At 39.6% G+C, this 14,694-nt stretch overlaps 1 protein-coding gene and 1 long non-coding RNA gene across 8 annotated transcripts in view; one reads left to right on the forward strand and one right to left on the reverse strand.

Annotated features, from left to right (window-relative positions):
• LOC113948794 overlaps positions 1 to 14,694 on the forward strand; it is a 92,376-nt gene that overhangs the window by 47,353 nt on the left and 30,329 nt on the right. For 5 of the 6 annotated variants that reach the window (XR_003528237.1, XR_003528235.1, XR_003528236.1 and 2 more), the window contains exon 3: positions 6,297 to 6,431. This is a non-coding gene — a long non-coding RNA (uncharacterized LOC113948794). Of the gene's footprint in view, positions 1 to 6,296; positions 6,432 to 7,829; positions 8,013 to 14,694 lie in introns of those variants that run through there. The other variant, XR_003528234.1, reaches the window with a different exon arrangement.
• The window catches only part of CDYL2 (chromodomain Y like 2), a 58,601-nt gene that overhangs the window by 11,138 nt on the left and 32,769 nt on the right, over positions 1 to 14,694 (reverse strand). For both annotated transcript variants that reach the window (XM_027646699.1, XM_027646698.1), the window contains exons 3-4: positions 7,665 to 7,882; positions 938 to 1,110 (exon numbers count right to left, since the gene is read on the reverse strand). In XM_027646699.1, the coding sequence (XP_027502500.1) occupies positions 938 to 1,110; positions 7,665 to 7,882 (391 nt within the window). The remainder of the gene's footprint in view (positions 1 to 937; positions 1,111 to 7,664; positions 7,883 to 14,694) is intronic.

Raw genomic sequence — 14,694 nt, forward strand, 5'->3', positions numbered from 1 at the left:
TTAAGCCAAGAATCCAAACTGATCTGCAGTAGTTGCAACCAAGATAACTGGTGGTTAATGTTATGTTATTATTATGTTAATATATATATATAATGTTATACAAATATATCCAAAATAGAGATCTGTTGTAAAACAAATTCTTTAATGTTCCTTCATAGAATTGCCACATAAAGTTTTAAAGTCCTCAAAAGAATATTGTAGGAAATGGGGATAAAAAAAGGGACCAAACCCTCTCCTGGTACGTGAAATACTATTGGCCTTAGTGGAATAACGTTGATTTATACTGGAAGATCTGCCTTGTGGATAATGGAATATTTGGTGATGTGTTGTGCAGATTGATTTGCAGACTGCATGTCATAAACTCTGGGTTTCTATTAAGGTAATGTGATATATATGAGGAAAGTCACATTTTAGTTACAAAAATAAAACTACATTTACATATATATGAAGTAATTTAAATTTTAAGAAAAAGAGTGGAGACCCTTTTAATAAGGTTCTGAAATACAGTGGCAGACTGCTATTTCAACAGAGCATGAGTAAACCATGGATTCCCATTTGGACTGAAATTCATTTAAAATGCTGAGCATTAAAACAAGTAAAGTATCTGCCTTTCAGGAACCACTTTAGAACATTAAATGAGTCAATAGCAAATTTGGAAAAACAACAACAAAGTTGTATTTGAATTTGGAGTAATGATTGAAATATTAAATACAGAGAATTTGAATAAAATAAATCCCTATGGATATTAGCACTGGAATAAATGTGCTTTCTTTTCTAATAAGGAAAGGTCCAAGTTTCTGCTTACTAAACAAATTTGCAGGACTGTAATTAGAATGCAATCAACACTTCAATATACAACATTTTTGGACCCGATAAATATCTTTATAATCACACACTGCATTTCATAATTTAGAGATCATAGGTAAGCTTGGGTCACCTTATAGCTTCTGCAATCCTAGTGCTTTCCTTTCTTCTGTCATTGGATAACCTGCCAATTAAATATGAGTAATCTAGGCCACTACAGAAAACACTTCCCACTGCGCTGAGAAGTAAGAGTTTACTGTCATCAGCTGATGCATTGCACAATGCTCTCCGAACTTCCTTCATGATCTGTGGATAAAGAAAAGCAAACAATTCGACATGCATGCCGTGGCAATATCATCCCCCTACTTGTACAAACCTTACTGATTTTGAGAGACTTAAAAGTTGGGGCACTGTTAATACTTACATCAATTATATATCATTTTAATAGACTCAGAGTGATAACACTGAAAGTTTGCAAAGTATTTTCTGTTTGGCAGTTTGGCTTTGTTGGCGCTCAAAGAGTTTTTGGGACTTGGCTGTTCTTTGTTGGAGGGGAAATTCTAGCCAGCTTATGCTGTTTGATTGCAATTTAATCACTTCAAATATCACTTTTTTCTTTTCACTGGGTACATTCAGTGTACATCACTGCATCCTCAGGAACATGGTTATCACAGCAATAGTCTGTCAGTCCCCTCAACATGTTGTCAGCAAAATCTAGAAACCCCTTTTCAATTCTACAACTACTTTGGTTTATGTGACTTCAATCAGAGCAAAGCAGGACAAGAGGACATCATATACATCAACATAACAAATATATTATTCATTTTTCTGTGGTCAGTGACATTGTTACAGTCTACAGAAGTTCAAGCAAAAAAGTCCTTTGAAAGAGACATTTTGACTCTGTTTTAGAACCGAATCAAGTTATTAACTGCACCATAAATCAAACCGAATCAAAATCTGTACAGAATTGAGCTGCTGGTATTGTAGAAAAATGGCCTTTCACCTGAGCAGAGAATTGTTTTCTAATGGTTTTTAAAAGGAAATATTATTTCATCAACTCCTGGTGGGTAACTTCTTGTTTGGTCCCAGCTGAGCGTGGTTTGTGAGCTGGGACTCCCTTCAGACCCCTCTTCTCTTCAGTGAGTTGCTCCTCACTGCCAGGGCCAAGATTTCATTGTGTGACACCTCCTCTGTTAATCACACCCATGTGTCAGAATATTTCCTACAGACAGGGTCCTGTTGAGTCAAATTTTTCTCTTTTGCACTGAAAGATTTGCTGTTGCTGTAAATTTAGGTAAGAGAAAGCTAAATATGTTTGGAGATTTAAATAGAGGTTCCATGCGAGAGAAACCCAGGATTTTTAGCCTGAGATTATTTCTGTTCACTCCTTTCTGTTTCCCAGGATTCTTCAGCTCTCTGAAATACCTTCTTTAAGAAATGTCCCTAAACACCATTGTTTTGTTGATGCCATTCTAGGTAGGCTTTTATTAGAAATCCCGTGGAGTGTGCTGCTTTCCCTACGGGTTTGTGTAAAAATGAGTGTTACTGGGCCTGGGCCATGAGGGAGCAGCTGGTGAACTTTTAGATGCCTCACTTCTACAAGTGCACTTCAGAGTGCCTGTAATAGCGAGTGTGTGACAGTGGGTGGAAGTGAAGTAATTAAAAGCAGCAGAATTTGGAAGTGTATTTGAAATTCTTAAGCAGGTACAAAAATGTCACCAGCGATTTTAGGAGCACTGTTTGTTGTGAGAGTCTCAGCCCTCAGCTGGGAGAAACACAGCAACACTGCACAAAGAATGGGGAAACAAAGGGAAAAAACCCCTAACACTTTAGAAGGTGGTAGATGTTAAAATAAAAAAAGATGATGTATTTTCATTTTCCTAGTTCCGCGTGAATGCGAGATTGCCCTCTTAATTTATTTTAAAAGTTCTCAAAATCCTCTCTTTCCTAGGATGGATGTATAAATGATATCAGGGAATACCTGTCAAATATTTTCCCATACATTAAATATGATGCCATGACATTCCATTCAGCAAATTTCTTTGCTGTTGCCCTTCCTCCAGTGGTATTTGCATGTGTGCTCCCCCTCCACACACATCATTAATTACCATTACAAACCTGCCTCTTTTTTCTCTCACCTCTCACTGATTTGGGTGGCTAAAGCCATCTAAAAGCCATCCAAACTTTGGAGCAGAGCTTAACCCACAGTGATAGAAGTATGCTGGTTTTTCAATGTTATGGAGTGAGTGACATTCAAAGTCCATTAGTGGGAATCCATTTCTCAGATATGGTTGAAAATGGGAAGGCTTTGGGCAGTAGTTTGGAGCAGGAGGGGAAATTTAGTTCCACTGCTCCACTGATTTGTAGCAGAAGAAATCAGGAATCCATTATTGTATCAGTATTTTCAGGCTCCAAAAAGTATGGTTTTTTATAAAAAGCTGTAAGTTTATCATTAACTTTATCATGCCGAGGTGCTGGGAGGCTCAGTGGAATCCAGCAGTGCCAGCCAAGTCAGTTCTCACTCATGGTCCATGCCATGATTCCTTTGGTTGTGCCAAAATTCCCTGGTCACCTTGTCACTCAGCCTGGGTCCAGCAGCCCTGGCACCACGGCTTTCCTCAGGGATTCTCTGCTGGGAGTATTTCCCTACAGATGTTCCTATGATTACACAAAAGCTACTAACAATAAAATAACAATAAAAAAGCTCATTTGTCTGCAGGGTTGCAGAACTGGGTATTAAACTGCAGTATTGTAAAGTAAATATCATTTTAGTCCAGAACTGCTCTCTACAAATTTTTTTAATGCACAAATTTCTGTTTAATGCAGTGGTGGATTCATTGTCAAATACAGAGATACAACGTGTCTTTAGTTACATTTCTTTGTCAGATCCCATATTTTTTTCTCTCTTCCATAGTCCTTAAACCTTTCTCCATTTTGGTATAACTGTTGCATTTGTCCAATTAAATTTTATTTTCTCTAGTGGACCAGATCTAATACTACTATTTTCAGAGCTCCTTAGCAGTATTCTACAGTTCCATGCTTTTATTAATTAACTTTTTTATGGTCTTTTAGGTAATTTTCAGTTCTGGGGACAGTATTTCTATTTGAATGCATTTGATGAAAATTTCTGAGGAAGTATTTACAGAGCATTATGGGCCAGTTATTTAGGTTATGATAATTGGATGGATTATAAATTTAGACCAGGCCTAGTGCTTCACTTACTGTGTTACTGAAACCCAAATATATAATAAAATTATCACCTTCTCAGCAGTTGCTTATATTTTTAATCCTGTCAAGAAAATAAACTGCTTAGTTCTTGAACAGGACACCTTATATTGCAAAATAAACATAAAATGGTTAAAAACTTCATTAAACTTCTAAGAGCTTATTTTAATGCCTTTCACTGGTCGTAGGAAATTTCAAAAGGCATTTGGTGCCCGTTGCTTACATTGGGAAAATCAAAGAGCTGGGAATTTATCACTGTAATTACACAAAGTATCTTGAACAGAAGTCTCTTGTTCATATAAACAGGAGTTATTAGTTGAAAAAGTTAACTTCTCTGAACCTCTGAGGACTCACTGTGATATTCTTTAAGGTAAATACTCTGTAAATATTACAGTAAAACCAAGTTTTAAAGCCATTCAGTTGTTTTTAGAACCTCCTACACTTGTGCCTTTTTACATAAATACATTTTGTGTTACTGACTCTGTGCAGATTCTGAGTCCTTTCTGTTTGGTACCTCAGGGACTTGGGAATCTCTAAAGCTGCAGGGCCCAAACCCACAATTTGTTCTTGTGAGACAGAAAACCACAGATAACAACAAACCTGGACCTGCCTCTTTTATTTATTATTTTCCAGTTAGGAAAACTTATAAGTAAGGAAAAAGTGAGGGCAAAGCAGTGCTCCAAAATACACCTGGTACAGCTTCAAACTCTTGAATTCCCATGGCTGGAAATGTGAAACCTGCTTCTTGTGTCTGAGAAGGTACTTGAGGTAGTTCTGTCAGTCTGCAGTGGAAACACTGCCTGTTTAGGGAATGTTTAGGGAATTCAGGGGAATATTAACTCCCAGCTCTGTTAATGGTGTTAAGTAAAACCAGCAGATGGGTCCGTTTAGTCTGAAACAGAATTTGGATCCTTGAGATGTGCTGAGTTAAAACAGCAGCAACAGCATTGGAGAACAAACATCAGAAGCAGCAGAAGACCCAGGAGAGAAAATGCCCTCATGGAATTTATAATGATGAAACATTTCACATATGTATTTTAAAAAATGGATTTTCAAAATGAATTTTAAAAGTAGAAAGTCTAAGCTACTGAAATAAAAACAAGCTGTGCCGTTTCATGACACTGCCTTGGAAGTTTTATAAGGTCTTGTAAAAAAATAAGAAAGAATTTCTATAGTGCCCTGAACATTTTTGGTAGAAAAAACTCAATTACTAGAGTGGCACTGAGCCAACTTCAGTCAGTGCAAAAGCTGCTGGAAGGAGCACTGGCACATTTCATGTTAAAATCACCTGCACAAATGGGGTTACCAAAAACATGGGATGAAGGGATTCAGGTAGACTTCTCTAGGCTTTCATTTTTCTTTTTCCTTTTTTTTTTTTTTTAAATATATAAATAAGTTCTTTGTTATTTTAATTAAATTAGCATAAATAGCAAAGGCCAATGGTTGAACACAACTATTAAACTTCACCTGAAGATTATGATAAAGCACAAGGGCTGGTGAGGAGTGAGAGGGATTTTGTATCAGCTTAATTTTGAAATGATTGTTTGCAGTGCACACCTTTTCTTTTTCTCTTAACATAGATAAAAATAACCAGAGCACTGTTTAACCACATCAAGTAGGGCTGCTCTGAGTAAATAATTCATTTGCTATTTGGCAAACATAATTTACTGACTGTCTAACAAAGCTGGAAGTTTGCATTTCTTTACCCAAAATGAGACACACTTTCTTCATTTTGTAGGAATTCTGTGTTTGCACTTTTTATTCACTGGTGAGAAAAGGCATCAAACCCGAAAATGTTCTAAACCTCCCTAAAACACTCTGTCAGTTTGTCCCACCTGTGGCTGTGGGTGACAAACTGCAGGGACGAGGCATCAACATATTCCTGCTTTCAGTTCCTTGGATTTTTGCTGTAGTTGCCAGCAGGGCTATGGAATTGCCAGTCCTGGAGCTGCTGGATTTTGTGGTGTGAATGATCCCGGGCAGCAGCCTGGACTGAGGCCAAAGGAGCCTTTTCATGTTTGTAGCCACGAGCCTTCCGAGGGCAAGAGCCTGGGATTGCTCTGGGCCTGGATGGGGTTTAAACAGGCAACCTCCATGTGGAGAACTCCTTGATTAATTCCTGCCCATCCAGCTCCTGGCCAGTAATGTAGTTTCCTAAAATGCATTTCTTGATTTTCAAGTGAGCTTCAATAAAGGGTCTAGAAATAGTCCACGCTGTGATGCAGGGGCAGGACTATTACAGGCTTATCATTTATTCTTCCACACAGGTGAGTTCCCAGCATATTGAAAACTTTCAAAGGATGAAATGGATTGGTTTGGCAGATCTGGAGAGCCTGAATTAATCCCCTGGTTAGAGCATTTGAGCACTGCTGATGTGGAACAGCACAGCCAGCAATGTAAAGGTATGTCTGGTCAGCCTGAACACAGCTCTTGATTTCATACTTTTTCAGGCCCTGCAGTGTCAATTAGTGGTAATTTAGACAGGGATGGAATGATGGATTTGATGCCATCTAATGCATTTTAAGGAATTAGTATTAAAAGCAAGTGTTTGGTGTTCTGTGATAATGACCAAGATGGTCTTTCTAAATATGACTTAGTTTAAGAACTAGGAGTGATAAATGTATGTACCATCAGTTTCAACTATTTAATATCCCTCAGTGTATTACTGAATGATACTAAATAGTTAAATAAATGAATGTCCATTTGCACATGTGCCTTTGGGAAGGTCAGTCAAATTTAGGACCCATCAGTTTCTGATTGAATAAAATGATTCCTTAGAGCTACAAACTGCTCTTCCCTCAGGTGGTGCTCAAACTGATACCTCCTATACTCATTACTGCCCATGGGGAACAGGACCCAGGCATGTTCCCTTCTCTCCAGGACACACATCCTGACACAGGCATTTATGGACACCCCTTTTCTTCTGCTGTGGGGATGGTACACCAGGGCACCATGGCTCACTACTCTGGGATCACAGGGAATGAAAGGAAAAGCTGCTCAGCCCTTCCAGTGATCCATGTGTGTACTGGGAGAGTACAGTCTACAAGTCTGAGTCTGACCTTAAGTGTATAATGTTTGGAAGAAGGGAATTTTTTAATATCTTTTATATGTTGTAAGACTTTATGCAATTCAGCTGAGGACTGAGCCCCCAGTTGGTTAAGATTCCATCCATAAGGACTCCTACAGCAATTCAGAGAAAAAGTAATTAGGGATCAAGGCAGAATTTAGAACGACTGTCTCAGGATATGGCCTGGAATTCTCTGTATGCAACAACTGGAGCACTATTTCAATTAGTGAAATGGAAAAGACCAGATTTCTCCTAAGGATAGGAAATATCAGTAATTTCAACATGTGAAAAGCTGCTTCACACAACTCCACACTGGAGATACTGGTTCTGCCATTCTTTACTTCTCATTTTCGTTTTCAGACACATGAATTAAAATTTAATTTCCATTGCATTCTTTGTAATAGGAATCCCAAGTGTGACAAACTTAAATATGTCTGAACTCGGCATTTGTTTTTCTAAGATCATCAATTAGGGAAAAAAGTACCTAAAATTGGGTTCAAGTGCAGTGTTTCCAAGATAACCCACACTTTAGGGTGGCTTTCTTTGGCTTTTAGGGCTGCACACTTACCTCTGGGGTCAGTGCATTGTTCTCTGAAGTCTGACTTGACAGCAAAATATGTGTGAAACCCTCTTCTTTTCGGACCACAATGTCCCTGAACCGGCAGTTACTTTCGTTTTGTCTCACGCTGTATCTCAGTCTCTTATCGAAGACATAATCCTTCTCCCCATCTAGTTTCCTTTTCACAGTGCTGTGCAGATTCAAGCTTCCATTGGCCAGAGAAGAACCTTTCAGATGGAAAGAATCAAAGCATAATTACCTCTGTACCATCAAAGAACTGGAGTGCTACTCCACTAGCTTCAACAAAAAGAAATGAACATAAAATAGTAATATAAATATAAAATAAATAAAAATGTGTCTGGCTAGTCAAATGTGGCCTCAAGCCATTCCTCTTATTCTGCATTCCAACCTGCAGAACTTTTTGTTGTCTGATCAGAACACCTCTGGATCCAATGAACTGCAGCATCCAGGACTGGTACTTTGTAGTGGGTTCAGATCTGCTTTGAACATAAAAGCAACCGTATCACAGTCTTTCATATGAACTTGGGGTGATCCCTGAATTTATAGGAAGATTCTATTTCAGCTTTGGAAACTTGACATGAGAGGTTTAGTCCAAATCCCATCTTCCAAAGGTAGATTTTCTTCCCTTGCTGCTGACCAGTCATTAGCAGTCTCAAATGACCCCCTGAGCACACCCTTGTTGCACATCTCTGTGTGACACTAAATTTGGGGAGCTCTTCCCAAGCTGACACAACCAACATTCTCTTCCAGTTATCCCTGTGGCTGGCACTGCAAGTAGCACTTAGCCACCTCTTTTTGCTCTGAATCCAAGCCTCTGCTCCTTACATTTTATAGTAACAATAATTAATGACTTCTGCCTAACGAGTACGATATTAATAGTGGACTTTGTACACAGCAAATGCACATGCTGATGCCATCAGTATCCAGCAGCAGGAAAAAAGAGAACAGTGAGAAGAAAGATATAATTCCTCCTTTAAAACAAGTGAGAGTAACAGTAAGTCAATATTAAAAGAGAGTTTATTCTGACTTAGGGAACTGCAAACCATTCCTGTGCTGATGTTTGCAGTCCCTCTGTAACAGGCAATAGAGGACAACTGGTCACAGTGCTGGGACAGGGTGTTGAAAGAGCTTTACAGGATTTGTATGCAATAATCCTTTTCTAATTACAGATGTTTCACACTATTGCCATTAAAAATAAAGCAGAGACAGGTTGGTGAGGGACAGAGATTAAAGTCACTGTTTTTTGTTTAAATAGACACCAGCCCACAATACTCCATTTTTAAGAAAGGCCAAGAGAGAGCTGAATGAAAACACCTTTGTTCTGTTCTTTACTCCTGCCAAAAGGTGACCTGTTCCAGCTTCTGGTTTCAAACAGCCAAGAACTTTTAAAGGGCAGATGACATGAATATTAGAACAGATTTAGATTTTATAGTTTAAATGCCTGCCATCCAGTTAAAAATGCTCTGTTGGAACAGAACTGAGCAGTGAATTGGTGACAGATGACTCTAAACCAAAATCACTTCCCCTCATTTTGGCTTAGCCATGTTTGAGGTTGATGCTCATGCAGGTGACTGATCTGTGTGACTTTTGGCCAAAAGTCTGTTAGTTCAGCCAACCATAAAACTCTTTTTTTGTTGTTAAATTAAGAGACACTTTCTAAAGCTTTTCCTCTATTATACTGAACAGGGCATTTACCTGGTGCAATGCAAACATTGCCAAATTACTTTAGATCATCACTTTAAAAAATCATTTGGAACCAGAAGAGTCTGAAATTTGTTTTCTTGACAAAAAGTATCTACAAGTGTAGAAATCACCATGTGCTTGAGCTTTAAAAATTATGAATAACTTCCTATGTTATGAATAACTGTTTCTTCTTTTTCATAAGGTTTTGCTACTGCATCTATTTTGACATTATATACAAAGGTGTATACAATATATATATACATGATCGTGTATTCTTACAAACAAAAATCAACTTGTAGAATTACTAATGGAGTACCAGTGTCATTGGGAATAATATACTGAAACTAATTAATTCTTTGACTGAGGCAGGCTATTAAATACTGCATTTTTATCTATTCAATCCTTACCATGTTGCTTGACCCTGAAACTGGCTACTAAGATGTGATGAGCTAAATCTTCCCAAAAAGTGTAAATAACTTATAAAATTAGAGGCACAAATGCCCATTGAATGGAAGGTGTGTCAGACTAACTATACTGATTATCTCCCTAGTGTGGAAGATTATGTCACATCTATTTTAAATACAGATGGTAAGAGAATAGTAGAAGATTAATTCACACACATAATCCAGCTCAACAAAAAGCCTCACAGTAATTATTTTAATATTTTGTTTTATTCTTCTTTATGTATTCTGTTTGTAAATGAATATGTGATGTAAACTATTGATCTTATCATGGTATTTTAACTATCTGCACACCAGCTAAAACAAATCTAACCAGAGAAAAGATCTGAATTAAATATGAGAGAAACATAAATGGAAAAGTGTCATTTCCTAGAGTGGATGATTAACAGAACAATATATAGTGAGCAAATTGTTGTTTCTGTGTCTACAGTGCAACCCGGTAATCTTGTTTAATCTGATAAACTGGGGACAATGATCAGCACAATCTAAAGACAACCAAGGAAGCTTTGGGTACTCAAAGCATGGTTTACTGGCTTAGTAGTGAGTATTTGATGCTCAGTCTAAGTATAAAAAGAAAACTCTTCCTTTAGTCAGAGTTTAATCTAATTATTACCTTGTAATCAGCAGTAGAACTTGTGGAATACCCAAACCAACACTGATATTTATAAGAAGTTTCAATATTCTTTTAAGGGAACCTAAGATATTCCCAGACCACTGGTGGGTGCAGTAATCCTTCTCCAAGAATGGCAGTAAAGGATGCTATTTAAGGAGAAAATGCAAGCTTGGGCACTTTCTGCAGTCCATTCCCATAGCATCATCCTTTAAGTGATGTACAGGGACATGAGAGGCTTCATCCTTCCTGGTTCTTCAGTATTTGCTTGTGGACCTTTTCATGTGTTTCTCTAATCCCCTTTGAGCTCTCTGGCTCCACAGCTTCCTGTGGTATGAGTTTGAGAAGTTGTGTAGCCACTACACAGAGAAGAATTTGCTTTCATCTCTGCTTTTATCTGATGTTCCACCAGCTCCAGCGAGTGGTCCCTCGCTCTGCTATCGAGGGATTTCATGAGCAGCAGTTCTGCATTTACTGGATCTGAGGCCCTGATGGTTTGTAAACTTTGATCAAGCTCCCACTCCACTGCCCCTCTCCTGACTGAAAGCTCTTTTATTCCTGCAATCCTCTTCATTTTAGCTGCCCCATCCCTGCATCTTCCACAGCGCTCCACCACTGCCAAAAGCTCTGAGCCTGGGGCTCCATTACACCAGGCAATGCTGCAAACACATCAGAAATTTACAGTCTGAAAAGTCTACAAAGAGTGGGAGAGGAAAGAGAGAAAAGGTCACATTGATCCTCGGTGCTTCAGGGGACCTGGGACTCCACCCCCCCTTCACTGCTCCTGCCCACGAGGAGAGGACACCTCAAGCTGCTGTGTCCTCTCTGTTTTCCTCTAATATTTTCAGAGACTTGTTTTCTGAGTGTTCCATCCCAGCCAGTTTGAGGTGCAGTCTCTGTGCCACCACCCCACACAGCAGCCACCCTGGTGATCTGCCCTGGCTGAAAACTCACCCTGCAAAACTGTGGTTAATTTTCAACCAGATCAGGTTCACCTTGGAGCCCCAAAAGGGCTACAACTGGTGCAGAGGGAGGGATGGGAATAACGGTCAGGATGCCATGGGAAGGAGACCTGGACTGTTGTTTTATCAGCACCACACTTTTGTGCTCAATGGAAGAGGATGATGGAGCTGGGGCTTTAATTTTTCCAGGTGAAATAAACCACTCTCCCTGGAAAAGCAGCTTGGCATTCCTCAGCCTTCCCAAGAACCTTTCTCTGTCTCTTTTCTGTCTTTCTTGTGGGTAATGGTTAATACTGTACATACTTAAAAGCTGTGTTCTGTTGATAATTTACTAATAATTTCAGACTTCTCCAGCTAAAGGAGCATCTGTAAGATATCTAAAAGCAATGAGTTTTCATCCAAACGGAGAGAGCAAGAATGTTTGCTTGTCTTTTACTGCCAGTATTCTTTCAGAATAAATAAAACAGAGTAAGTTAAAAAAACAAGAGGAAGCAGTGACTAAGTCACAGAGAGTATTTAAATGAAGGGCACCATGAGACTACAAAGATTTTTTGTAATGGAGAAAAACAGTGGTTAGTGATACATGACAGGCAAAAATTCTTCAGCAGATGGAACAGAAATAGAGCAATGTAGGAAATGGAAAGAGAAAATTAAAAGGGGATGTTTTTTGATGCTGTCAAGAAACTTGACAAAACAATCACTCTCAATTACAATATCTGGAGAGAAACAGAAAAGTGATAACAGAAGACAACAAATATCATCAGAAAGAACAGTATTGTTAGCTCCTGGGAGCATCAGTGGATGCTTCAACATTTTCCAATTTGTAGGCCATTAAATAACTGTCAGTAAAGATGACTCTGCTCTCCTTATGGCAGGATGTGTAGAAGGCAGGAGACAGGTCTGGGTAAGAAAGATCCCAACTTCAGGAAGGTTCCAGGCCTGCAGTGGGGGCATCAATCCTTTTGTGCACACACCTATAGGGGCAAGGAGCTGCCTGCTGGGAATTCTGTCTGTAGGGTAAAGAGGAACCACTTGTAGCCAAGTGGATGTACACACAGAACTAAGCAGTCTGGTGGAAGCTCATTCAAGGAGTCACCAAAAGAGGGTTTTCAAATAGCTGTTATTTATTTCAACACAGCTGGCAAGGACAGACAAACAGCACAGCCATTATTTGATTACTTCTAGATCAGAAATTACTATCTATATTGCCTGGTTCAATACACTGGTGGTTAAACATTATTATTATTATTATAACTGGTTCGAGTTGGTGGATTTTGGAGACCTTCAACCATAAGCCCACGCTGGCAGCAGAGCTGGGCCCACAGCTGGGCTTTCAAATCAGGGGGAACTCCTGAGTTTTCCAAGACAAACCTAAAATTTCTATACACATTTTCTGTGCAGTGTTACAGCTTGCTGTGAAATGAGCCTGACACTCATTTGGTTTCCATACAGGCAGTCTCAAAGCTGACACAAATGTCTGCTTCATCCGATTCTGAGCGGGGCTGCCCGGCAGCCACAGCTTCTGGGAGCCAAACCAGGTCCTCCAGGCTCCCTCTTTGTTCCACATCTAGTGCCTGGGAGCCCTGTGAGTGTGGATGGAGCATGCCAGGCTTTCAACTTCCAGACTCTGTGGCAGACTGCCTGAAACCTCTGGCAGAGCTGGCTGCCTCCAGGCTCAGTGTGGGAGTCCTGCCAAGCAGGCTGCCACACTGCTCCCGCTCCCAAGGGACACGGCCCTGGGACCTTGGCTCAGATTTGGAGAAAGTTTTGAAACCCAAGATGTTTGGAACAAAATTTCTGTTGTTCAACAAATTGGCATTTTTTTCTCTGAGGCTTTTTTCATTTGTAATTTGTAAAATTTCAGCCCAGTGTTGGTGTGGCATTAACCCCAATGAAAGGGAGTCTGTGATAATGATGGGACACGTGGCAGAATCACAGTGGCACCTTCCATGGGAGTGGGAATGCTGAGGGAGTAAGGAAATTGTTGCACTTGGTGAAGAGCAGTGCAAGTTTCTTCCACCTGACATTTCAAATGATACAAACCCCTGTATCAGGAAATGTGGCTTCTCTCAACCTTGTAGAGCAATATTAGGAAAAAAGCTGATAATTTGATTTTGACCCTTCTTCCCCAGTTTCTGTCTGCTCTGACTTTGGCAGTCTCCTCTCCCCTCTGGAGTTTTCCCCGCTCTGCCTGTGCTGGGATCACACAGCAGGACTGAGGATTTCTGACCTTGCCCGTGCTGCTGAGTGTGGGCTTTTCAGGAGAAAACCAGGTAGAGATTTGAAGAATCTCTTACATTTGCCTACAGAATGCAAGGGGAGCAAAACACAGAACACAAGTGCTGGATATGGAGAATGCAAAAACCATCCCAAAGAAATGTCTGAAAGGAGCTGCAGACATCAGCTGCTGGGCCAGGAGCCCTCTGTACCCAGCAGAACACCTGGCTGCTCAGGCAAAGCAGCTTTCCACTGAAATAGAGCTCTCTGACAGGGATTATTCAATCAGGGCTGGTGGGGGCCATTCCTTAGCTCTTCTGGGGACAAAGGCTCCTGTGACCTTACAGGTCATTGTGACTCTTTAGTTCTTAATGAAAAAAACCAACATTCTAAAATAGGGAAGGAATGAATTTTAGAGATGCATTTTGTATCAGAACTTCTCCATGGATAACATAAACCAAATGATTAAAAAAACCCTTCATTAGAAACAGTAAAGAAAACCAAGGAAAATAACTTTATACACATCTGTAATTAGATATGCAAGTCACCTCAGAGAAGCAGTAACTTGTTAAGCTGTCTAACATGAGCTCAAACTCCACACAATACAAAAGCCAAGATACACTTTAAATGCTTCAACTTTATATTTCACTGACATCACCAGGGGTGTTTATGCATTTAAAGCTGACCACACATTTTGCTGGTTTGGGAGTCTTTTGACAGCATAGTTGATGCCTGGATTGAAAGATCCCAGCAGCTATTGGATATAGTCAGTAAGACTAGGCAAGGTCAGTTCTACTTCCCAAATCAAGGAGCATTTGCCAGGTTGCCAGGAGGGTGGAAAATGGGGAGATATAATTTATGTTGACTTCTGGAAAGTTTTTGGCAGGGCAATTCCCAAGAAACTGTTAAGGAAATGAGTGCTATCATGGGCTGCAGAGAGTGGCTAATAAAAATAAATAATTGGAACAAATGGTTACTTTTCCTCATGTCAAGTGATTAGTAGTTGGCTGTACCAAGGATGTGCAGGAGGATTAGTTTATTTAATGTGTGTATTAATGAATTGGGAAGAGAAGTATGAAAGGAAA

The sequence above is a fragment of the Corapipo altera genome, unplaced genomic scaffold (genome assembly GCF_003945725.1).
Source record: "Corapipo altera isolate COAL_440 unplaced genomic scaffold, ASM394572v1 62, whole genome shotgun sequence".
NCBI lineage: Eukaryota > Metazoa > Chordata > Aves > Passeriformes > Pipridae > Corapipo > Corapipo altera.